This window comes from Xylaria bambusicola, assembly GCF_022495145.1.
Source record: "Xylaria bambusicola strain CBS 139988 unplaced genomic scaffold F5B22scaffold_2, whole genome shotgun sequence".
NCBI lineage: Eukaryota > Fungi > Ascomycota > Sordariomycetes > Xylariales > Xylariaceae > Xylaria > Xylaria bambusicola.
In genome coordinates, this window is record NW_025953555.1 from 257678 (window position 1) to 282772 (window position 25095).

The window sequence follows — 25095 nt, forward strand, 5'->3', positions numbered from 1 at the left end:
AGCATGTATTTTGTTCCGTCTCTGCCCGTCTTTGGCGCCCTCGAAATTATCTTATCTGATCCGACGATTCTGCACGCCAAGCCGGCCCATCAAATGCTTCCTCACAGTCTTCTCCCAGCCATCCTATCATACTTGAGCTTCATGGCTACTGTGTGGCCCTATCTTCATCGTCATCCCCCGCTTTCGGCGGCAGGGGGTTGTACTGTACTTAAGTAAGTACGACGTAGTATGTATGAGGGTAGGGTTTGTGGTTTGTGTGGAAACGAGAAGGTCTCTCATCCTCGCTTGTCTCCGATGTGCGGGTACCGCTGCGTACCATGCCGGCTTGACAACCCAGGGTGACATCGTGATACCACGATTCTAGTCGCCACGTATATACCGTTGTCTCTGCTTACTGATTTGTACATAGATCCGCGGATGGACACCTGGCCAAGAGGGATGCAGTGTCGATGTTGACACTACCCAGTCCTACTAACCTTGGAAGTATGTAACGCGTTTGGGTCCGTCGCTCTTAGTACAAAATGGATGAATGCCATGGCATGTTTGGATCCGCATGCTCATCGCAGCATGTGGGTATTCATGGGGCCGAAACTTCTTGTCGTTCTAGCTGCTACTGCTGCTGCTAAGGTTTCTTCTACATGATGACCCAGCGGAATTTATGGCACCCATATATTTTCTATTATGCTGGCATTCTCAGTTCCGTCCACGTCTCTTCGTTGCCTCTTTAGCAGCGGGTGAAGAATTGTAGGACGCAGTGACCTTTGTTGCTCAATATGGGTGCCAATTCGGTATCAGAAACAGAAGCTCGTAATGTGTCTTCAAATCCTGGTCCAAGCAATGGCGCGGGCACGACGAGCGATGCAGAGAAGTCTACGCCCTCAATAGTATCAAAGGTCCGTGTTGTATGATCAGAAGAAAATGTAATGATACCCACACCTCTAACTCTTTGCCAGGTGTTTCGCAGCATCTTTCGCTATTTTCACTTGCTCAATTATGCCGATCCCACCCCTCTCGATTATACGCTGCTCATAGTTGGTACCATCTCATCGATTGGGGCTGGCATTCCGTTTCCTATTCTCGGAATCCTGTTCGGACAGCTCGTCGACGAGCTTAATGGGGCTACATGCGCGGCCGAGGACGGCACGGGGTCACAATCCCCTGGCGAATACCAGGCCGCTATCAACCAGAAAGTCATTCTCGTCGTTGCAGTTGCGCTGGCCCAGTTTGCGCTCATCTACATATACGGCGTGTGTTGGAATTTGTTCGGCGAGAGGCTTGCGCATCGTCTTCGGGAGAAGTACCTTCGATCCCTGCTACGACAGGAAGTGTCTTTCTTCGACAAGTTGCCGGCTGGAGAGGTTTCATCACGATTAAGCGCCGACATCACTACAATCAAGAATGGGACATCGGAGAAGGTTGGTGTGTATCTCGGCGTTCTAGCGCTTTTCATCACCTCCTACATTATCGCGTTCATCAAAGGTCCAAAGCTTGCCGGCATCCTTGTGTCTCTTGTTCCAGCCTTCCTCATCATGGTATTCGGAGGCGGCCACTACGTTGGAAAATACACAGCTCGGGCTTCAGAGCACATCGCCTCTGCGTCTTCGATTGCTCTCGAAAGCTTGTCCAACGTGATGGTCGTTCATGCATTTAGAGCCAATGATAGACTCGAGGCCAAGTTCGCTTCCGAGCTCAGATCAGCCAAAAGAGAGAGTATCAAGAAGGCTACAGCCGTTGCAATCCAGTCCGGTGTACTATACTTCATCGCTTTTGCTGCTTCCGGCCTTGCGTACTGGCAGGGAAGTATCATCATTGCAGACGTCACAGCAGGTCGCATCGAAGGGGCATCTGTCGGATCGATTTACACCATCATATTCATCCTCATAGACGGTAAGATCATTCACATTGTACATACAAATTCATGCTGACTTGCGTGTAGCATCCATCGTCATCAGTAATGTTTCACCTTATCTACAGATATTTGCTACCGCAGCCGCAACTCTAGACAAGCTACAAACAGATATAGATCGTCAGTCCAAGATTGATGGCACAATCAATGAGCCCAATGATGAACCGCCACAGCCACCCGAACTATTCGAGGGCGATGTTCGACTTGAGAATGTGGCATTCACATACCCTTCTAGGCCTGATGTCCCTGTCATCCAAGATGTCTCCCTGCAATTCCCAGCTGGGAAGACTACAGCCATTGTAGGCTTATCGGGCAGTGGAAAGTCTACTGTTGCCGGCCTACTTACCCGATTATACGACACTGATTCTGGTGATCTGTTTCTAGACGGGAAGAACATACGAGATATAAATGTACGCCAGCTGAGAAGTTTCATCGGCCTCGTCCAGCAAGACCCCATGTTGCTAAACCGTTCAGTTCTTGAGAATATCGCTCTTGGGTTAGTCAATTCATCTCGCCCAGAACATGCGAGATTTCAATCCATCGTACTCAGCAACCAGCTGTCTCAAGTTGCTGAGGCTATTCGCGAAGGTCAAGATTTTCTTACGGCAGCAGCGGCTTATGGTGAAGAGATGGTTGAGATTGCTCGGTTAATCTTGCACGCTGCAGACCTGGCTGATGCTGGCGTGTTTTTGGGTAATCTTGAATTCGGGCTCGGCACCATCGTTGGACCCAATGGTGATCTACTTAGCGGTGGTCAAAAGCAGAGGGTGGCTCTTGCTAGGGCCTTGGTCAAGGATCCGAGGATACTGGTGCTCGATGAGGCGACCTCTTCACTGGACTCGGCCAGTGAGCAGCGAATCCAGGCAGCTATCGAGAAAGCTTCAGTGGGGCGAACTGTGATCTCGATCGCACATCGGTTAGCAACTGTGAGGAATGCTCATAAGATCGTTGTCATGCGGAACGGCAGGGTCATCGAAGAAGGGAATCACAGTGCTCTGATGGCGAAAGATGCTGACTATGCTGCGTTAGTTAGACTACAAAATGTTGGTTCTGAAACATCTAGTGTCAGTACTGCGCGAGGTAGCAAGCTATCAATTGACCTACCAAGAAAGTCAAGCTCCGAAACTGATGAGAATAACGGGGACCTTGATAAATCGGTCGATGTGGCTGAACCCAAGGAAGAAGATGAAGCCCAAGATCGAGCCTCGAAAGAGCCTCAGCAAACAGCATGGTCGGCCATGAAAAAGCTCGGGTCTCTAGCAAGGCCTCATCTATTATGGTTATTCCTGGCCTTTTTCGGGTCGCTCCTTGTTGGAGGTACATATCTCGGTTCAGCGCTAATATTTGGCAACACTATTGCAGCTTTAAGCCCTTGCAACACCGCGCAAGCGATTAAAGCCGCAGGAGCCTTCTTTGGCCTGCTATATTTTGTACTCGCTATTGTCGAGTTCTTCGCTAACGGGACTAGTTGGTCAATGTTTGGCCTGGTGGCCGAGAAGATCTTATACGTTATTAGGGTACTTTCTTTCCGCTCGCTGTTCGAACAGGACCTACAATGGCACCAATCAGAGAGTCGGACGCCGTCATCTTTGCTCTCATTTATTACAAGCGACACGGCAGCTATTGGAGGTTTGACGGGATCTATCATTGGGACCTTGTTTTCAGTCCTTGTCAACTTCATCGGTGCCATCATTCTGGCCCACATCGTCGCATGGAAAATCGCAGTGGTGTGTCTCGCCATCGTGCCTCTCATGCTCGGCTCTGGTTTCATGAAATTGTGGATTATCTCTCGATTCGATGAAAAGCATGGGAAAGCGTTCGATAAGTCAGTTGGTATATCTGTCGAAGCTGTCAACTCTATCAAGACTGTCGCGGCCCTTTCGCTGGAGCAAGAGATCTTAGCAACGTACCAGCGTTCGCTCGAACTGCCTCGTAAAGAAGTATCGCGCTCCATCATTTGGTCCAACGTCTTTCTCGCCTTATCGATGAGCATCTCCAATCTCCTTTATGCACTTGTATATTGGTGGGGATCAAAGCAAATCGTTTCAGGAATGTATACGCAGGCGCAATTCTTCATCGTTTTAGTATCCCTTCTCGTAAGCGCCCAGCTTTGGGGCCAATTCTTTACTCTCGCACCGGAAATCACTCGCGCAGGTCAAGCTGCCAGGCGCATCTTTGATCTGATCGATCTCGGATCATCGAAGACGCTAGAAGTATCATCACGGGGAAAAGATCAAGAGGAGATGATTGAATCAAGGACAATAACACCAAAGACACCGGGACGCGGCCTTGCTGTCAAATTTAAGCAAGTCAAGTTCTCCTACCCAGCTCGACCCAACCGTCAAATTCTGAATGGACTTAACCTCGACATACCACCAGGCCAATTTTGCGCTCTGGTTGGACCTAGTGGTGCTGGAAAATCAACAATTGTATCGCTGCTGGAGCGAATGTACAGTATTGAGTCCGGTGCCATTGAGGTCGGAGGGATTGACATTAGCGCCAAGAAAGAGGCTATGTTCCGAGATGACATTGGTCTCGTACCGCAAGACAGTGTGCTTTTCGATGGAAGCGTCCGGTTCAACGTCGCGCTTGGGGCTCGGCCAGGCGCTGAGCCATCGGATGCTGAAATCGAGGAGGCTTGTAAACTAGCCAACATACATGACACAATCATGGCGCTTCCCGACGGGTACAACACGCAGTGTGGAAACAACGGCGGCCAACTCTCCGGTGGTCAGCGACAGCGGCTCTCGATCGCCCGAGCCCTCGTACGCAAGCCGCGATTGCTACTCCTCGATGAGTCGACAAGCGCTCTGGATGCCGAATCCGAACGGCTGCTACAAGATGGACTTGAAAAGGCAACGCGTGACATTACGGTGGTGGCCATTGCACATCGTCTACACACGATACGACGCGCTGATACCATCTTCGTCATCGAGGATGGCCGGTGTGTGGAGAGGGGCTCACATGAGGAACTAATGGCGCGTAGTGAAAGCTATCGTGTCAATATCCTCCATCAAACCTTAGAGGGCTAGCAAAGTCGGGGTTTAGTGTAGGAACTAATCTGAGCACTAACAGTAAAGGCTGGTCTCAGTCCGATTAGTGCTTTGGGGAGAAGGACGGGGGGGTAAGAATAACGGAAAAAGATCTGAATGGAGGGCCGAGATGGAGGGGATAGGTGGAGAGTAAATAGCTACTAGTTAGCAGAGGACGGCTTGGCGCGGGCGATGAAGAGCAAAAACTATTGTTCCGAAGCCGGACGGACGGGCAACTGGGAGATTAGACAAAAGTTATCAATAAGCGTATCGTAATCATTGTTATACCAGCCACAAGCCACCTGTCACATGAGACACGGCTCGCTTCCCCGGATTTTTTTGAGAAGCCATCGTGAGATAGTCGATTGCGGGGATCCTGGAGGTGATTGGGGTAGCGAATTCCTTCCGTTGCTCCTAGTTAAAAAAGACCCCGTCCCAACTTCGAGGGCCAATCACGATGAAACCTCAATCCATTGCACCGAGGATGATGAGGGGCACGCTCAGCAGAGAAGACAGACAAGCGCCACAGACCGTGAGGGGAATGCCACTAGTCGAGGGGCTTAGGGCTCGTGGGGTTCATGGTTCAAGGATCGTGGCTCCGGGGGCCTTGGGGCCTTGGTGGTGATCCGCCAACCTGGGGCAGAACTGGGCCTATCTAGTCAGCCATTTGGGCTTACTTGGTAAGATGCAGCGTCGTATGGTCTGTGATTTGCATTAAAACGTACAAGCCTCAAAGGATTCGCCGATTCTAGGTCATCTTGAGCTTCCGTTCTACCGAGCGCCAGAAGACACTGCACGTTTCGTGCATCCAAGCACACACTGTTTATACACTAGTCGTACCCATTGGGCTACTCGATCGACTATTCCAGAGACTATCTTTTAGACTGCGATAGACCATCCCAAATGTCATGTGCTAATGTAAGGAATCACGATAGAATGAACAGGTGCTTTGCGGGAATAAGCCTCACGCAGCGAGTGAGTCCATGGTAAAAATACCTGCTGGAGAAGTGGAGGGAGAGCCGTCGTCATGGTGGGCCGACTCGACGACTTTCGTGTCACGATACCCCTGGCCCAACCCGGACCAGGGTATTAGGCGGGGAAGGCCTATTAGCACGGGCGTTTCCGCATGGAATGCCCTTTTGGTGGTCGTGTAGTCAGTAGACTGGCCGCTGATGCCGCTGACATGTTCTCTATCGCCGTAGAATCAATCCCTCGATGCCTTATGCCTTGGAAGGTGACAGGCAGAGGCAGAACCAATGTAACCCGTCCACAGCATCGGCGTCATACCCTGATAGAAGTGCGTTTGCTTCCCCCCCAGATCCTAGCAATCGGCAGGCCGATACCAGGGAGAAGGAAGCGCAACCGCCGTCCGCAGACTACGAGTTGATCCCCAGTCCATCTCCAGCCTATTCCTCTCTAGTCATATCATGAAATCAATCTAGTCTGTGTCTAGCCTAGAAGCCGCCATCACCGGTCTCAGCGTGCGCCGTAGCGGGGCGGGCAAGCCATGCTCTGCGAAAGACAACATGGTGATCGTCACCCTGTGTCGGACGCCTAGCCACCAGCTTAGTGGTGTGAGGGGTAATGATTCCTTTAGTGTGGTTGTTATTGAATTCGACCAGGTCCATCGCTTCATGATGCCCTCTTTCGAGTGTATATAAGCCTGATGCTTTCTCGGTAACATTGAAAGAAAAAAAGACTCTCCATCATCATCATCATTCACACAACAATAAGATACCCACTCTCCAATTACACACTCACACACAATCCTCTTTTCTTCCTCCTTCTTCAATAACCATCATGTCTGTCCCAACCGAGCAATGGGCCCAGGTCCTCGAGAAGACCGGCGGCAGTATGTCCTTCTAAATGCCTGCAAGCTTCTTCCAGAATCTTACGCTAACATCCCCCACAGACATCGTCTACAAGAAGATCCCTGTTCCCAAGCCTGGTCCCGATGAGGTCCTAGTCAACATCAAGTACTCTGGTGTGTGCCACACAGACTTGCACGCCATCAAGGGTGACTGGCCCTTGGACACCAAGATCCCTCTCGTCGGTGGCCACGAGGGTGCCGGTGTTGTCGTCGCCCGCGGCGAGCTCGTCAAGGACATCCAGGTTGGCGACTACGCCGGTATCAAGTGGTTGAACGGATCGTGCCTACAGTGCTCTTTCTGCCGAACTGCCAACGAGGTACGTTTGCAGATGACTTGGAGAAGACGGCTGAGCATATACTAACAAATCATATAGCCTCTCTGCCCTACCCCCGACCTCTCTGGTTACACAGTCGACGGCAGCTTCCAGCAGTACTGCATCGGCAAGGCGGCTCACGTCGCCAGGATACCCAAGGAATGCGACCTAGAGGCCATCTCCCCAATTCTATGCGCCGGTATCACCGTCTACAAGGGACTTAAGGAGTCAGGTGCCCGCCCTGGTGAGTACGTCGCCATTGTCGGTGCTGGTGGTGGTCTTGGTAGCATGGCTGTGCAGTACGCCCGCGCCATGGGTCTCCACCCCATCGCCATTGACGGTGGTGCCGAGAAGGAGAAGATGTGCAAGGAGCTTGGTGCCGTTGCCTACGTCGACTTCATGACCAGCAAGAACATTGTCGAGGACGTCAAGAAGGTTACCCCTGAGGGCTATGGTCCCGAGGCTGTCCTCCTGCTCGCTGTCAACGAGAAGCCCTTCCAGCAGGCCGCCGAATACGTCCGCCCCAAGGGTACCATTGTCTGCATTGGTCTTCCCGCCAACGCTTTCTTCCGTGCCTCCGTCTTTGACACCGTCACTCGGTATGTTGTTTCCCCAACCTTAACCCCCTTTCCCCGCATCCCCCCAACGACATCTCGGCACTGCAAGGGACCAGATTGACTGACACACGAAAATAGCATGATCAACATCAAGGGTAGCTATGTCGGTAACCGCCAAGACACTGCCGAGGCCATCGAGTTCTTCCGACGCGGCCTCATCAAGGCCCCCTACAAGGTTGTCGGCCTCAGCAAGCTGCAAGAAGTCTTCGACCTAATGGAGGCTGGAAAGATCGCCGGACGATATGTCGTCGACACCAGCTGCTAAGTGTATCATATAAGTCTAGTTTTGGTTTAGGGGATATTCCGGATCATTTTGGCTTAGAAGCGATACCTTTAGGATAATGAATGAAAAAAAGAGTGAAACTATCCATTCGGCTTTAGTATGCATTGGTGTGTCTGATTGTGCACCCCCCTGCCTCAAAGTATACTTAGCTATATATAACTATGTGTACCTTTCCGCATACTCTGACCCTATTCGGGCCCGAGTGTTTGCGTCGGATATATCTATCTTGGTTAAAAACCTACCGAAAGAAGTGGCTGTTGGTCCGTCGTGACACTGTCTGTTGCCTGTTATGGAAGACTCTCTACTATACTTTTCCCTCATAGAGTCGGCGTATCTATACTCATCGTCTTCGACTCTTATCGATTTGAGTTAAGTTTTCGCCCTTCTTATCAAGCCCCTATATATTGAGTGGCACTTGAGCACTAAGGCAAACAGTTCTCGTACTTCAACCTCCTGAGCATCTATACTGTCACTGTATTCCCTGGCTTTCTCATGTTCTTGCCAAGCTATATTTAAGTACCTAAGTATTATACCTCAGTCATCTTGTCATATTCACGCCACTTCTAATCTCTCTTCTACATTCGCCTCCTCCAACTCCTCTTCCACCCTTCACTTCAACTTCCACTTCCAGCTCAGCAGTTATGTGCCCACTTCTCCTTTTAATGTTTCGGTTCCTGAGTAGATGGTTCTGTACCTTGCTTGCTCTTATTCAACTTTTTAGTGATATCGAGCTTCTCAGCTGCACGCTTATTTCCAAATTGTCAACGAGTCTCTACCTCATCAATCATCATCTCACACGTTCGACCCGCCAACATACCATTCAGGCTAATGGCACTCGAAAAGGTAGGTCGAATTAATATTCGCTGTTTCATGTCTCATTACGTTTGGGCTCACTCGTTTTTGGTTCTGGATCTACAATTCTATCCTCAATCTATCTTTATACCCACCCAATCCCGCAACTACTCACTTCCAAATTTGTGGCTCCTCTCTACGAGATGCTTATACACCTGTCGTACCCTATATTTACACATACATTCCGTCGTTGACGGTCGCCTAAATTAGCGCATGATCTTGCTTCATTTTGCAGGTACCCTACAGTCCTGAGTTCCGCAGCCACTTTATCAATCATCAAATCAATGTAATGTAATACACCATACGGACTAACACCGGACTAGTCTCCGACCACCGCTAGAGAAGAGCACATTCTTATTCTTGACACTCTTAGCTATTCAAACCGTGACAGGGACAGGGAACACCTAGAAAGGCTCGTTCACAAACAGCCTCTACCCGCAGTAGCTCCTCAAGAAGGCAACACGATATTACACAAGCATCACAAGAAGTAAGTTCTTTCATTATTTTATATCCGTTTGCCTTGAACTGAGCAAGGCATCTGGTCGTAGAACTATGCTATCAATTGATCTCAGGCATCTCGGCATTATGGATAACGAATCGCTTAGATGGCCGCCGACTTCCCCTATATAGGATATACTAACTATGGTTCCGGGTTATCTACTATATGATCTCCAAAAGGTCCCTGAAGACGCAAAGGAGCCGACTCATGAAGTAGAGCCTGGGCGAAAGAGAGCACGCGGGACGGAACAGTCAAGAGGAGAGCAGTCTAACCCAAAAAATGCGTGTAGCCATACCTTTTAGCCGCCTTCTGCGTATCAACACGAGACTCTACACACTCGCTCGCTCAAGTTGGGTACATCGTTCCTCACAGGGAAATGGCTGCGTCCCTGGACCTCGAGTCGACAGCCATGTCCTGTCTTGACCTCAGAGTATCATGCGTCAAGAGGGTTAAAGTCCGTGAGATCCTTTCCTCCTTCGTGCTTTGCCTTTCTGTATCATTTTTGATTCATCGGGCACAGATCGTGTCTCGGGACCTGATCAGATGCTCTCGCGACAAGAAACGAAATTCCTACGTTACTACTACGCATTAAGTTGGTTCGTCAAGTATCGAGTCTGTCGGATGAAAACGCCTGTCCTTGTAGGACTATGCAATACAAGTGTCGATGATAACCAGAGCATTGATGAATAGAGAACTTGGTGACCTGTAAGTATTTGGCATTTGCGCCACACCGCTATTATGATTTGGCAAAGTTTCGTTGCTTGTGCTAAGTTCAATGGGCCTAGATTCCAACGCAGGCCTCCAGAATACCAAAATAAATCGAACTCAAGTCTCAAGTATACTTAATTGTCTCTGCTACTCGCCTGTGATGATTTCAGGCAGTCATGACATAAATGTCCTAAATATGTATGCCAGCACTCCTTGAATAGACTCTTCGAAGTCATACTTGGTCATTTCCACACTAGGATTCTTGAGTTAGTTTACTACCTAGATATGCCTCGGCCGTTTCACTACTAGGTAGGTAATCTAAACAGTCACTCATGCATTTCCATCGCAAAGGCGGTAGCAGCCACTACCCCTCCTCACCTCCTCTTTCCACCTAACAGTCCAATGGAAGATTGCCAAGACAATGCACGGGTCTCGTATCATGATATGATTGATATCTGCGATTATACTGGTGGCCAAGCTGCCACAAAGGGGAGAAAAAGCAAAGACTAATCAGCAACTTGGCACTCGGGAGGTGATTGAATGCGAGGTAGGATGCCAAATACCGGTACATCAATAAGAGCATCCTAAGTGTTGCAAGGGTGGACTTTGAGTGGAGGAGGAGTAGGTTCCATAGTATATACTACCTAGGTACTGTATGTATACTGCGTATGTCGTTGAATTTGGTATCGGCTGTTCCGAGGCTCTAAATCGATCAGGAGGGACTCCCCAAGGATACAGGGGATTGTCATGTAGGGCTGATTGGTGATGGTTGTTGGGTTCTTAGTCATGGCCATGGCCATGGCCTTACTTACTTCGTAGTGGCGAAGGGGATAGATGGGCGCGTGCCAGCCCCGAAGCAGCACCGGTAATTTCACTGAGGGTTACAAACAAAGTAGGTAGAGAGGGAATCGTATCAACATACTGCTTTTGTAACATCCTGTATGTCCTTTGCCGATGCAGAGTTTTTTTTAGTTTTTTTTTTTGCTGTAGCCAACGCAGGATGAGTTAGGTAGCGTATAGGCCCCTTGGTTTGCAAATCTACACACTCATCTACCTACTGTACTTAGGTCCACTCTCCTCAAGTCAAATAAATAAGTGCTAAATTTAAAATAACGGAATGTATGCACAGTATACTTTAGTATGCGCTAATTGTTACTATGCAGATATGAGATATGAAAATATGAATTGATCTTCGTTGTTGGTTTTGGTGGCGGGGCCGCTCCCATGTACTGCAGGACTCTCCAATCAAAACCAATCCAAGGTTAATCCAATTCGATTCGTAAATGCAGACGGTATTTGTTTGATTATCCGCCCATTTCTTTCGCTGCTCTTGTTCTCTCCGAGACGCGCGTGCGATATCTAGCCACCTGCGAATAATCCACAATGGCCGACAGCTCGCCTGGGCAACAGGATGACATCATTCCGAAACGCGTCGACATGGACGATGATGAGAGGGAAAAGGATGGCAAACCAAACGTCAGCCAAGCGCCTCCTCCACAGTTACAGTCACAGCCCCAACCCCAGCCAAAACCGGGTCTCATCATGGGACTCGTGACCAAGTTGGGCCTCGACGTCCCTACCCTGATCGCCATGTTCAAGTAAGACATTATCTCTAGTTTTGTTCCCATCTCATCATCAGCATCAGCATCATGTGCTAGATATAGAGTAAACTTGGCCATTGATGCCTACCTACGCGGATGTAGATATCTACAAAAATGCCGCCAGTAAATTCAACACACATGTCTACTTAGCATCAGCACTGACAACATCATGGCAGAGGCGCACTTGCTCCCGTCGTCGGATTGGCCATATACCAGTCCGACGCTGTGGCTCAGGAATTCTCAACTTTTGGATACCTGGTAGCCGTCATCGCCGTGCTCTCGCTCAGTGCGCTTCCTCGCGGAAAGTTTGTACAGACGTTGATTCTGAATCTGCTATTCCTGGGCATTGGATCTGCTGTCGCGCTCCTAATCCTGTGGTCGTCCTTGCAAGCGCGCCTCCACACGGAGACCGTACCGGCAGCTTACAACTCGAGCCAATCGGCCGTGTCTGCCGTGTGGCTGTTCGCCAATATATGGATTGTGAATACGCTTCGTGCAAAGTACCCAAATCTGAACATACCGAGCATTGTCTACTCGATTATGACAAATATTCTGTGCACTTTCAGCCCACAGATCACTAGCAATGCCGCCTTCGAGGCTATCGTCCGACGATTGTTGACTGCAATGCTAACCGGCTTTGCTATCGCAACCGCTATTTGTTTATTAGTGCTTCCAGTCCCAAGCCGTGCCGTCTCAACCGCCCAGATCGGCGGTCTCCTCAAGCTCCTCCAGGGGGCTGTGAAGCAAGAGAAGGCGTATCTGCAGAGCCTGGAAAGAGAGGACATGTTTGCTGTTCCGGCTGATATCTGCGCCGCGACGCATCTGAGTGCCGATTCTGAAAGCACTTCGGACAGCTCAAAAATCGACAAGGAAGCAAAGAGCAAGAAAAAGCAAAAGAAGCACAAGGCGCAGCCTGAGTCCAAGTCAACTGCCGAGGGAAAGGCTATTAAAGAAACTATGTTCAAATTGAGGCTCCTGACGAGTAAGATTCACGCAGATATGCCATTTGCTAAAAGAGACATAGCGTGGGCCAAATTACCGCCTAAGGACTTAAGTACAATCTTGGAACTCTGTCGAGGTGTCGTGATCCCGATTCACGGCATTGGTACTGTGATTGATATCTTCCAGCGGCTGGCCGAGAAACGTGGGTGGATTACCGACTCCGAGACGCCCCTAGACGTTCTTGCTGAGAAGATGGAAGACAAAAGGGTTTGGAACGAAGTCATGAAGCAACTTCATGAACCATTCGAGAAGCTTTCCACTGCCATCTCAGAGGGACTACAGCATGCCGGAGTGCTACTGGAACTCCTTCCTCGCCCCAAGCCATCCAAGAATAACAAGCACAACACCGATGGATCCGCCATGCATGGTGATTGCGAGTCAAGAGGTGACCTTATTCAACCCGGTGATCCGGGGTTCGAAGAAGCCCTCAAAAAGAAAATTCAATGCTTCCGCGATATTCGAACCTCAATTCTGCATACCTGGGCCAAAGAAAAGGGTCTCTTGACAAGTGGCTCGTCGCTTCAACGGGTCACCAGCGTATCATTCCCAATGGCTGCTCGCCATCACAGGGATCAAGAACAACTCTACGTTCTACTATACATTGAGACTCTGGTAAGAATTTGTTAAGTTTATACGCGTATCTCAAAGAGTAGAGCAAACCCCACGCTCCGCCGACCTATGCAAGGCTCCGGGGTAAATTCAACACCGAATTGTGAAAACAGCGCGTTTCAGTACATCTTCGTTAAAAACAATACTGACGTAGTGCAGATGGAAGCAGCCGGCGATGGAGTTCTACGATTTGTCCAGTTCGCAGACTCCAAAGTAGCCGACGGCACGATGTCATCCAAACGACTGATGGTCCCCAAACCGAGGGTGCTCCGGAAGTGGATCTCGAGCGTCTTCAGCGACGAAGACAAAGGCCAGGAGAACGACGCGGACTTGTTCGAGAGGGGTATGGCCATCATCTACATGGGCGATAGCTTTGCCCACAAGCGGGATCCGGAGCACTTACCGCCGACGAACGCCTGGCAGCACGCAGGCAATGCCTTGCGTGCCGTCTCGAGGTTCTTTTCGTCCGAGGAATCGGCGTTTGGATTCCGTTGTGCTTGTGCTACCTTGACTATTGGAATCGTCGCCTTTCTCGAAAATACGCATGTGTTCTTCCAAGAGCAAAGACTTGTATGGGCTATGATTATCATAGCTATCGGGATGACACAAAGTTCGTTGTGCCCCTTGTTCTTCTCATTTATAAGCCCCAACACATATCATATATACTAACAACAACACTTGTCTGTAGCTTCGGGGCAATCAATTTTCGGCTTCCTTTGCCGAATTGGCGGGACTCTTGTTGCCGTCGTACTCACACTAATCACTTGGTACATCGTTGATGAGAAGGTCCCGGGCATATTTGTGTTCATGTATCTGTTCCAAGCTCTGTCCCTCTATTTCCTAATCAAGTTCCCACAGTTGACACCCGCTGTCGTGCTCTGCATGATAACACAAGTTCTGATTATCGGATATGAATTGCAAGTGGTGAAAATTGGTATAGCAGCGTCCGAGTCAACAGGGCAGCCATTCTATCCGTAGGCCATAGCAACCCGCTTAGCTATCTGTCCATATACTAACCCCTTGACAGGATATACGAACTTGCGCCATATCGACTGGCGATTGTCGCGGCTGGCTGTTTGGTCGCTTTTTTCTGGACCATTTTCCCATCTCCCGTGACCGAACGGACGTGGCTACGCCGCGACCTCGCGGTCACCTTGTACCTGCTCGCCAATTACTTCAGCGTCATTAACGGGACGCTCAAGAGCAAGCTCAATGGCACAGGCGGCGACCGCAACGTAAAAGGCACCCCAGCCCACCAGCTCGCGAAACATCGCACTCGCCTGTTCGGTAAGCTGATGTTGCTCCTGCCCTCGTTGAAGCAGCACGCGGATTTCCAGAAGTGGGAGCCCACAGTCGGCGGCAAATTCCCGCGCGACCTGTACGAGGACATAATCCTCCGAGCGTCGCGCATCAACTCGTATCTGACGCTGCTGTCCTACACCATTGGCGGCGGGGGCAAGGGCACAGCGGGTATGACGCTCACGGACGCCCTGGACGCAGCGGCCCCAGACTCCAAGTCGGCCGGGGGCCACAGATGCGACGGCGCCAACGCCCGCTCGTGGCGGGATGCGCTAGCGGTGCTACTCGCGGACATCTCGCCCACGCAGCACAGCATCATCAGCACGTTGACGCTGCTCTCGAACGCCCTGCAGTCCGGGCACTCCATCCCGCCGCATCTGAAAGTGCCCCGACCCTACGAACTCACGCGCCAGCTCGAGACCCTCTGCGCGACAATGCCCAGCGCAGAAGAAGACAGCAGCAGCGGAAGCGGAAGCCAAAGTGAAAGCGACTCCTCCTCCTCCTCCTCCTCGGGCATCAACACCATCGCGCCAGCCGCCACGAGCCTCCTCGACGCGCGCAACATGACGCAGGCCGGGTACGCCGAGTTCGCCGTGTTGCAAGTGTGCAGCACCCTCGTGTGCGACGATCTCGAGGGCCTCGTCGAGAGCGTCAGCAAGCTCGTCGGCGTCGTCGACTTCAGCTACTGCGTCACCTCGAACAGCGCGAGCACGAGCACTTCGGGGGCTAGTATCCTCGGCGGCGGCGGCGGCGGCAGCAGCAGCAATGATCTAGAGAAGGGCAAGATGGATTGATGGATTGATTGATTGATTGATGGCCCAGGTAGGTTTTGGGCGCCCGACAACAGCTGCTTTAATTTCATGTTCATCTTCTATAATGACCCGGAGACCTCAAAAGTATTACTTACGATCGCAGCTTTTAGCAGTACGTTTGTTAGGTGTTAGCTCTTGCCAGGTCAGGTAAACTCGGGGAAATGAGTGTGTAATCTATATGTACCCATCTTATTTATTTATTTTGTTTGGGGCGGCGGCGAACTGTATGTAACTTCTTGGTAACGACAAAATATCCCGGTACACAGCACTCAGATAAGATGAATTTCAGATAACACGTAGACCCCGACGAAGAGGACAACAGACAAATCATCAACTGTTCATGAACATCATTTCCTTTGGCTACTTATGCTACTTGGAAGGTATAATCTGCGCCTTTGTATCAAATGGGCGCAATTCAAACAGCCGTGCAGGACTTCAAGATACACCAACGAGCTTTGCTGCTTGTTTTTGATTCCCCCTAATCGTGTTGCAAAAACCCCCTTTTGATATCCAGAGTGACACGTGAAGAACACTCCTTACCCTATCTATAAAGAGGTCCCGCAGTAGCTGCGGAAGGAAACGGAATCCTGTTCCTTTCCCTGCGTTGCCCATAAATCGGTTAAACACCGCTGAGGCTGTTCCGTTTCTGAATCTAGCTACCCAGTTGGTCAGCTGATCTGGGTAATTCAGATTCGTTATCGGCCCTCCAACCACCGTGATGATCCATGTGCCGATTGAGGCACCGTGAGAAAGTCACTGGTCCTTGTGTGTCCGCTCCATCCTCACGTCATTTGGATCTCGCGCCAAAAACTCCCGGCCATAATAACGGAAGACACCATGTACAATGCCTCCAATGCCTCTCATATTCATTCATTTTCCTCCCTTCCAACGGCTGTCCGACATCCCAATTCAACTCGAGCTCGGAAAAGCAATGTGTGAATTGGGGTTTAAGGCGCCTGGGACACCAAAAGGCTGCAGATTCTTACAGTATCGTATCTTCCACTTCGGTTGGGATTCCATCTAGAATCATTCGGCTCTCGCAAAATGATACTTCACATCAAGACAGCGAATCATTGATTCGTTCAAAACATAGCTCGTCCAGTCCACAGCCAGTCGTGATATCCTCGTCACTAGAATTTATAAGCATCGCTTTCAGAGGGTACTACGTTAAACAGATAACGCAAGGCAAAATAAAATGCAACCAATGCTAGAATGCTGCAAGACGACGCCGAACGAAGAAAAACCTTATATGATCGGGTACCCTAGCTTGGCTAAGGGTACCCATCATGAAAAGAGGCCGTCTGTTGTCCTAGTTTAAAAGTTGATGAAAACCCGCATTCTTCATCGAGAGCGGTTGAAATTCAATTGTGCAGAGCTAGCAGACCAACACCTAGAGGAGCCGAGCAAGTTGATATTCGGCCAATCGACTGCCCAGGCGACTGCGCGGAAGTCACTGCGCAGCATATTGTAGCAGCCAAAGAGCAGGTTGCTCGATTCCCATTACGGCACGCACTTGATGTTGATGGCGGCGGCGGGGCTCATTTAGCAGGGGATTACAAGAGGCTTGTTCCCTCATTCTCTACTCAGTAGCTAAGACTGACTTTTCGGCCCTGCTTCGCGCCAACGTCGCATGTGTCTCGAGGCAGCGTGCCATGAGATTGAGAACTGAAAGGCATTTAGCATCGTTGAGCCAAAACACAGTGGGTCAGCTTACCTGGCCATACGGCCGACTTATCTAGCATGTAGGCCGTAACACGTAGAATCTTGGCAGCATAACCGCCCATTACGTCGAGTTGTAACTGAGGATCAAACGCCCCGTTTGCAGTACCATTCACCAAGTCAATACCCAGCTTCATCTCAGCACTTGCCAGTAGCTCTTGGATTTTGACAATGAGTTTTATGTCTTCCTCCTCTAGAAGCATCACAGCAGGTATTGCAGTCACATCAACGTCATCCTTCCCAAGTATACCCACGTATCTACCCACACGGTCTTGGAGAGTTGAGATCCACTCGGCAAGAACCTGAGCACAGTCAAAAGAACACATGGCTGATTGGACAGGGAGTTCTCGACTAGTGAACTCTGCAAATGTTACCCCTAGCTTATCGGACATGGAAAGTGAATCGGCGGCGTAAAACGCAGCCTTGCGCAAGTGCTTCTCTCGGCGTGAGACGATCCGGCTAGAACTTGGGGATTGCGATTGTGGCTGTGTTGGCAAGGCAGAAGGGAATTTAACGGCAGAGAACTCGGGCGAGGAGGATTGAGTAGGTGGCGAGTCAACAAAAACAGAGCTGGTAGCTGATGCATCTGATGGATCGGTTATCGACTCAGCGTTGGATGCGGGAGAATGTTCAGCATGTTGAATGATCTCTGCTCCACGTGACAGCTCTTCAGCCAGACCTTCCCAGTCGCGCTGCCAGAACTTTTCTTTCGTCCGCGCCATATTTACAAAGAGGCGAACGTAGGCTAGATCAAGGAGAGGGATAGCATCAGCTGACAATGGGCCCATGCCGAAAGGATTTGGCCTTTCCAAGCTATGATGTGGATTACTAGCCCAAGCAGACTGCCATGCCTTTAAGGCAGGCTCGATATGACGGTGCATTTTATCGGTTTCTTCATTCGTCCAGACCTTGTTATGATGGCGCTGTCGGGTTTCCCAAATGTAATTGTGCAATGCATTGATCAGGACCAAGCAACCGAGCGTGCTTGGTTTCAGCTCGCTCTTTGATATGTCGTGGAGGTTGACGGTAGGTCCAAATGGTTGGCTGTTGCTGAAAGCGAGTTTCTGCTGTTTCTCGTTAGTGAGCAGTAATTCCCCCAATGCTTCATGGAATGTCATCCGGTTATGATTGGCAGCTCGAGCGCCGCCCTTAAGTTGGAATGCTGCCGCACTCTCCGCAGCAAAGAACTCTTCATCGCAAGGCAGATCAAGCAAGATTTCTGAGTTAGTTAGTGCGGGAGGATGATTGTAGGCTGTCACTAAAAGACTTGATAGTATGAAGATGATATAGAGTGTTCGCTTGCGTTCCTCCATAGTCTTCCATCGCAGCCATTCTGCTTGTTCTTCCGTTTCGGATTTTACGCCGCTGTTCCAGTTCCCCTCTGCATCATTCGCTTGGACTTCACGAAGTTCTGGAGAATCCAGTTGCAAGGGTCGCAGCAGACCAGCTGCCTGGGCTAAGCTTACTAGCGCGGCAGAGTGAGTAGAGGCAATGTCATTGGCGATCTTATCACCGCAGTTATGGCCATATACAACGTTGAGTAACATGGCCTGGACGAGCCACAATGGAGTGTGCACGAAGGAGTCAGATCCGTGTGTACCCTGATCAGATGCAGGCGTTCGTCGGAAATCAGCCTTGCGCATATCGGCCTTTCGTCGTTCCTCGAGATATAACTGGATCATCTTCTTGGCCATCTCGAACAATTCTCTAGACTGAGGTCGCTCGAGCTCATACAGCGCACCAATTGCGGCCATGGACAAAATCAGACACCCACTGCCACCAGTGATACCGGCTCGCCCACTTGGAGCGGGTGGCATATCAAAAGACAATGTAGGAATGTGTAGGAATGGTAAATGCGGGTGGCAATATTGAAGATAGCTGCCGACATATCGCTGTAGATCTTGGGTGCTTGGCAGGTTTTTAGCGATGTCGGCCATACTATCTGAGCAGGGTTGAACTTGGGGGGACAAAGGTGAGTTGGGGGAAGTGAAAGAATATCTTCGATTGTTGTTCATGACTGTACACTGAGAGAGAGCGCTAAGTATGGCACTCCGTGTGGCATCGGTGATTGTTGCCACCGGTGAGTGGGATTGGTGACCACCACCCACGGATGTTACAGTCTCCCGGCTGGGACCAAAATTCAGGGCCTGATTCATATTTTGAGTTGTCAGCCCCGGCATAACCGAAGGGCTCAACGAGCTCATAGTAGAGGGCGGTGTAGAGAAATAAACATCATTCATCGTCTTTTGGTTCGAAGGTTGGGGGGATACGGGAGCACCGTTTAACAAGTCTGGGAAAACCCCGCTGAGACCGTCCAGAGAAAATGGATTTCCAGCTTGAGGAGGTCCCATGAGCGCAGGCTGCCATATGGAACTCGTAGCAGCCGGCATAGTCGTGTTGTTAGAACCATCGAGCATAACGTCGCTGATACCACTTTGGCTCGTCGTGCTCATTGCGGAAGGAGAGGATCCGCCAATGGCATTCTCATGTTGGTTGGTATTGAAGGACATAGTATGCTCGAATCCAGTGAGCCAGTCAAAACTATCATCGACATGTTGGCTAGCTGACATATCCGTCATACCATTTCCAAACGGCGAGGTCGGATCTATCGACATGGAGTGAGGAGACTCGGTATAATGTAGTGCATTTGGGTTTATGGTTGAGCCTGGTTGGCCGAACAGAAGCTGCTCAAAATCAAACTCGTTTGGAAACGGCAATGGCGGTGCTGTACGCAAACCGGCATTGAAGTCCATAGTATGCATCCCGTGGGTCTCAAGCTTGGGTAGGCCATGGCCCATGCCGCGATGGCCCATGACGGAGGACATGCCTGCGAACGGGTGGTCCATGTTCTGGATAGGCAAGCTGGCCAGGCTCTGATGACGGTTATGGTGGGCGGCAGGCATGTGCTGGCTCCGAGCCACGGAAGCGTTCGCAGCAGCGATCATCTGTACATGATTCGGGTCGACGTGGCTGATGGTATTTGCCCGCGGGCGCATCGAGCCATTATTGGCAGCAGAAGCGGTGGTAGCAGCAACATTTGTCCCGGCGACGCTGTTCTTTCGAGCGCGGCTTTGGGCAGTAGCGGTACTGCTAGTGCTCTCTCGTCGATTTCTCGGGCGCGAGGAAGGGGTTGTCGACTGGTGAAGCTTCTGCTGGTGACGCAGCAGTAAATCCCGGCGGGCAAAGCATCTCGTGCATTCGGGACACTCGAAAGGCTTCTCCTTGGTATGGGAACGCTCATGTCGCTTCAGATGCTCGAGGCGTGCGAAGGAGCGTTGACAAGTAGCGCAAACATGAGGGCGCGGCTTGTCGGTCTTGGGTGGTGGAAAGGGCGGGGGCGCAGAAGCAGGCGTGGGAGCTTTGGTGGTCGTATTCACGGTAATGGTGGATGCTGGAGCATTGGCAGTCATTGTCAGTAATCACCACGAATGAGAAGGTTATGAATCCCATGTGTCGCAGGCTCTCCACTAGCCTAATCAGTGACAATCAGGGACAGGAGACGTAAATAGAGGGGATGGGTCAATGTAATGGATGGAATGATGGAGTTGTGTTATGGATTTCAGATCGATAGGTATCAACTGAGGAGGGGAGCTGAGATGGAGGGATGGAGGGGCAGAAAGGGGGGCGGTCCAATCTGCCTCTGCCTCTCCCTCTTTCTCTTGGTCTCCCACTTGTCTGTCTGTGTGTGTGTGTGTGTGTGCGCGTGTGTAGTGGGTGGGCATACCAGAATCATCGTTGCTAGCGTTGTTCGCGGGAGCTGAGGCGACGGGCGGCGACGAATTGGACATGACGGAGGACTGGCACACAAAGAGGAGCAGCGAAGAGAAGGGGGAGAAAAGGAATCTTCCAACGGCCAAGAACCGTGGACCGTGGGTGAGAAGGCGAGTCTGTGATTCAGGCAAAGCAGTCGAAGACGGGCTGGAGCAATGATTCCTGGGTAAAGCGAATGATTGGAAATCACAGATCCCTACGGTAGGTTGGGTAGATTATAGGTAGGTAGGCCGGTAGTAAGAGGTAGGCGGATGGGCAGGCAGTGTGTAGGTACCTACGTAGGTACCTAGGTAGGCGAGTAGGTACAGGTGTACAGGCAGTTAGTTAGGGAGGTGGATAGCGGGCATATGCTGGCTGCCCCTACTAACATGGAACAATACCTACCTAACATGTACTGTACCCACGAAGTAATTGCGCCGTTCTGGGGCCCTGGAGGTCGAAAGACAGACGGCTGGTTGATACGCGAGAGAGAGAGCCTACCTACACATACCTACTTTAAGGTAATGCTACGTAAGTCGGCAGGCAGAACGATACAGACACTGTAGGGGGCCCTGGGCTATGTTACAGTACCTACCTAGAGTAGGTAGTCCCTCAGCTACCTGCCCAGGGTCAATACTAGGTATCTAAGGTATAGCACCTGATACGGGCTGCCGGATTATATTGACTACAGTGCAATAGATGTCAATTTAGGTAGATGGATGTCTGTCTATAAGCGTAGGTACGCTTAAATATATATATAGATTTAGAGAAAGAAAGAGAGAGCGAGCGCGCCTGTGTGAATTAAGGTTGCGAAGAGCGTGAGGTGAGAGGTGGGAGGTGGGAGGAAGGTAGGAGGGGCAAGGGGGGGGGCAGAGGAGGGGGAGGGGAGCTGAGAGAGGTGGGGAGCTTGCCAGTGAGAGAGATGAAGGGGCGTTCAATTGGGCGACATTGTACATTGTACATGGTACATGGTACATGTAGGCGGCGGCTGCTGCACGTGTGGATGGGAAAGCTTCATAATTGCATAACTCGTCCATGGCGGTGCAATCCCGAATGCCGTTGATGGATATCGGATATCGACAGTACTTCCGGATCGGATAGTCTACATGAGACCTACAAGTGGGCATAGAGGCCTGCAGCTATTTTCTGTGCAGAGAGTGTGGTGAGTGAAGGTATCCATAGGTACTCATCGCAGTCGACTCAAGTAGTTCCTGCTACGTGTTGTAGTTGTTTACCTACCTACTGCGTAAGCGTCGTAACGTAGTACTTGTACTTACACAGTAGGTAGTAGGTATCTTTCCTTCAACAAGAACGACAACGCATATCTTTTCCAATTGGGGCGTGAAACTCGCGCTGAATCTTACAATTAACTGCGCTTTACGAAGTAGTAGATACAGTCGCACACGAGCCAACAAACAGATCTTCCTCTTAATCACAGAATGGCCTAGAATGAAGAGCGCCATTTGGTTAAAAATCGGGATGCTCCAGCTTCGAAGAGGTACAGAAAGAGATCAGTGTGTAATTATGGGCATGTCCTGCGGTCGATCATAGGTTCTTTTCATTGATTCAAGTAACCAGACCGTTCTCAAGTCACGCTTGATTTAGAAATAACCAGACCCAGTCAGCCTGATAAGACAAGCGCATACTACTTGTAAGTAAGACCCATCACGATAAAGTACCTATAACCTCACATCCACGTATAGCAAGCAGTACAGTAGTAGTATCTTGAGAAGATATCAGCACAATCCGTTAGCAGTGTGAGTGATTCCAGCAACCGCATCGCACTACACTGTCGGCATGGCTTGCTTCCTTCTTGGAAGATTCCTATTAAAAAAGGGCACGATCGGCGGCATTTTCCACCAGCCGTCGAGGTTCCATCGCGGCACAGTTATAACAAGATTTAGCCCCCACGGTATCTAATGGTGTACCCAGTGGAATGGCGTACTTACTGTAGGTGGGCATAAATATTGAATACCTACACTATTGCCTAGGTGGTTACCATAACCTACAGATTCCATATTGGTAGAGGTATGTCAGGTCAGCAGTAGAGTCTCAAGATATCGTGGGTAACGATACCCAAGCAAGCAGCTCTCGAGCGTGTCTGGTCGATCAATGAAGGAGCCTCATCTTGGCTCGGAAGCACGTATGTGCTTCGCCTACTTACAACTTGACTGTACCTAGGTACCTAGGTACTATGTAAGATACAAGACGAGACTGTAGCTCTACCTCGCGTCTGCGCAGACGAGTTTCTGGTGGCTTTTTATTAGCTGCACAGGGGGGCACTGAGCTACGCCAAGTTCCTAGGTAAGGAGCTTCGATCTAGGTTGTGGCTTGTTCGCGGGGACTCGATTGGCCCGCCGTTGGAAATCCCCACTGCCGGTTCCACAAGAACGAGTGGGTTTTAGGTCACAAGATGCATACCCCCCGGAGTACAAGGGACCACCAGCCCATGTACCTACCTGCCGGCTCGGAGCGCGCCAGGGCCAACCCTGCCGTTGTTGCGCAGCTCGGCGTTGTATTGCTTGCTTGCGCTGGCTTGCTGTGCTTTGCCCTTGTTCAGCCCGTTCACATTCCTATAATTGATACCGTCCTTCTTCTCGTCTTTCACCATGTAGTAGGTAGGTAGGTAGGTAGGTATCTGTTGACCCTGATCTTGATATTGACCAAATTTCGCCGGTACCCTCTTCACGTTGATACCATGTGCTTCTCGGCTCGGTCATTGACATACACGTGTAAGTAATGTATGTATGTCGATGGGAGCATCCCTTTCCCCAGGCTCTACGCGGGTAACGGCCCATGGGCGCTTTTATGCTTATTTTCTATCATCATGCTCGAACCTTATTGTGGTAGTTTTGCATCTGCCGTTCCAAGTAATGGAGGGAAAAGTAGGTAAACTTCAAACTACCGGTATGCTACCTAATCCAGCAGATCCGATTGGCAATGAACCAATTCGACATTCCTATATACTGATATCTGCACTGCTTCTCTAGATTGAAGCATCTTGACATTGCAGAGGAGAATATACCGGCAGTAGAACGTCTCAGGGATGACGCACATCGTTCCCTTCCCAAGCCAGAGCCCAGCCAACTGATTACTTACTTACTCACCTACCATATACATAGTAGGGATGTAAGTAAGTAAGTAAAGTACTGCTCTCGACCAACTATGCCGAGTACAACTAACTACATGTCCATCTAGCAACCGCTTTGCCTTCTCTCCCTGGTGGTACCACTGCGTTGACTCACACTTCGACGCATGCTGCTGCATGCTATATGTACGTACGTCTTGGATGCGTGCATAGCAAGCGAGCTGATTGACTGAGCCCGACGAGACTCCACTACCTCGCACGCATGGTGTGGTATCGGTCTGGTAGGGCATGCATGGATGGAATACCTACCTTGGAGTGGTATCAGAACATACGATCTATGCCATCAACAGCTCTCTAGTCTGCGTACGTCGCTGTCTAGATACCCTATGCGTACGTATCATGCAATCGTGGTTTGTACATACTCTAGTAGTTCTTCGGCTTGTAGTGTACAGTAGGTATCTCAAGGTGGATTACGGTTCGGCAAGTTCGGGTTTCTTATCCTAGAGCGTCACCCATAAGTCGTCATTGTCATTGTCACTGTCGTTGTTACTGTCGTCTCGGATAATCATAATTGTAGCGGCTCTTCAGGAACGACTCGTCATTCTTACCACACATACTTGCGGTAGTGACACAACTCCTTCAACTTTCACTTACTACCGGTACCGATACCTTACTACGTATTTAGTAAGTATGTACCTAATGTAATCATACCGATGAGGATGATGGAGCGTAGTGTGTTTCCAGAGCAAGGTGCCCCAGTGCGTTGGGTTACCAGGGTCTCCAAGGCTGTTCTTCTGGTGGTGAGCAAAGTCATACAGCACTGAGCTGAGTGTAAATACCGGTATGCTATCATGCACAAACTACCGCCTTCGCCTGGGGCTCATCTTTTCTACTCGGCAGGGCCGCTCCCGAGTTTCTAGTTTGCATCAACGACAGTCACTCACGTACTGGCATCTAACCATAGTAATGTAGTTGTGCCTTTGCTGAGCTAATCATCCGCAATTCGAATGTACTGTACTGTAGGCTACCCATAGAAGCAACAATGAATCCTGCCTCGACTTTGCAGCATCATTGTCTCATAACTATTTACTATAAAGTATACCCTAAGTAAGCAGGACGCTGCTTGCTATGCAG

The 25095-nt window shown here is 50.2% G+C and overlaps 4 protein-coding genes across 4 annotated transcripts; 3 read left to right on the forward strand and 1 right to left on the reverse strand.

Annotated features, from left to right (window-relative positions):
• The first annotated feature begins 591 nt into the window (after positions 1–591).
• F5B22DRAFT_147691 (multidrug/pheromone exporter, ABC superfamily) lies at positions 592–5093 on the forward strand. Its single transcript, XM_047969111.1, has 3 exons — positions 592–893; positions 954–1887; positions 1937–5093. Exons 1-3 carry the CDS (start codon positions 774–776, stop codon positions 4936–4938), a joined length of 4056 nt encoding a protein of 1351 aa, XP_047835582.1. The 5' UTR covers positions 592–773; the 3' UTR covers positions 4939–5093.
• Positions 5094–6532: 1439 nt separating this feature from the next.
• F5B22DRAFT_147694 (dehydrogenase-like protein) lies at positions 6533–8094 on the forward strand. The gene is made up of 4 exons (XM_047969112.1): positions 6533–6790; positions 6851–7125; positions 7183–7721; positions 7818–8094. The coding sequence occupies exons 1-4, from the start codon at positions 6739–6741 to the stop codon at positions 8002–8004; spliced, it is 1053 nt and encodes a 350-aa protein (XP_047835583.1). The 5' UTR covers positions 6533–6738; the 3' UTR covers positions 8005–8094.
• Positions 8095–11297: 3203 nt separating this feature from the next.
• On the forward strand, positions 11298–15740 carry F5B22DRAFT_584853 (uncharacterized protein). The gene is made up of 5 exons (XM_047973461.1): positions 11298–11679; positions 11859–13296; positions 13453–13903; positions 13982–14267; positions 14321–15740. Exons 1-5 carry the CDS (start codon positions 11465–11467, stop codon positions 15384–15386), a joined length of 3456 nt encoding a protein of 1151 aa, XP_047835584.1. The 5' UTR covers positions 11298–11464; the 3' UTR covers positions 15387–15740.
• A 1059-nt stretch (positions 15741–16799) lies between these two features.
• Positions 16800–20615, reverse strand: F5B22DRAFT_147340 (fungal-specific transcription factor domain-containing protein). The gene is made up of 2 exons (XM_047969110.1): positions 17119–20615; positions 16800–17069 (listed from the first exon to the last, which is right to left on the reverse strand). Exons 1-2 carry the CDS (start codon positions 20531–20533, stop codon positions 16984–16986), a joined length of 3501 nt encoding a protein of 1166 aa, XP_047835585.1. The 5' UTR covers positions 20534–20615; the 3' UTR covers positions 16800–16983.
• Between the last annotated feature and the right edge of the window lie 4480 nt (positions 20616–25095).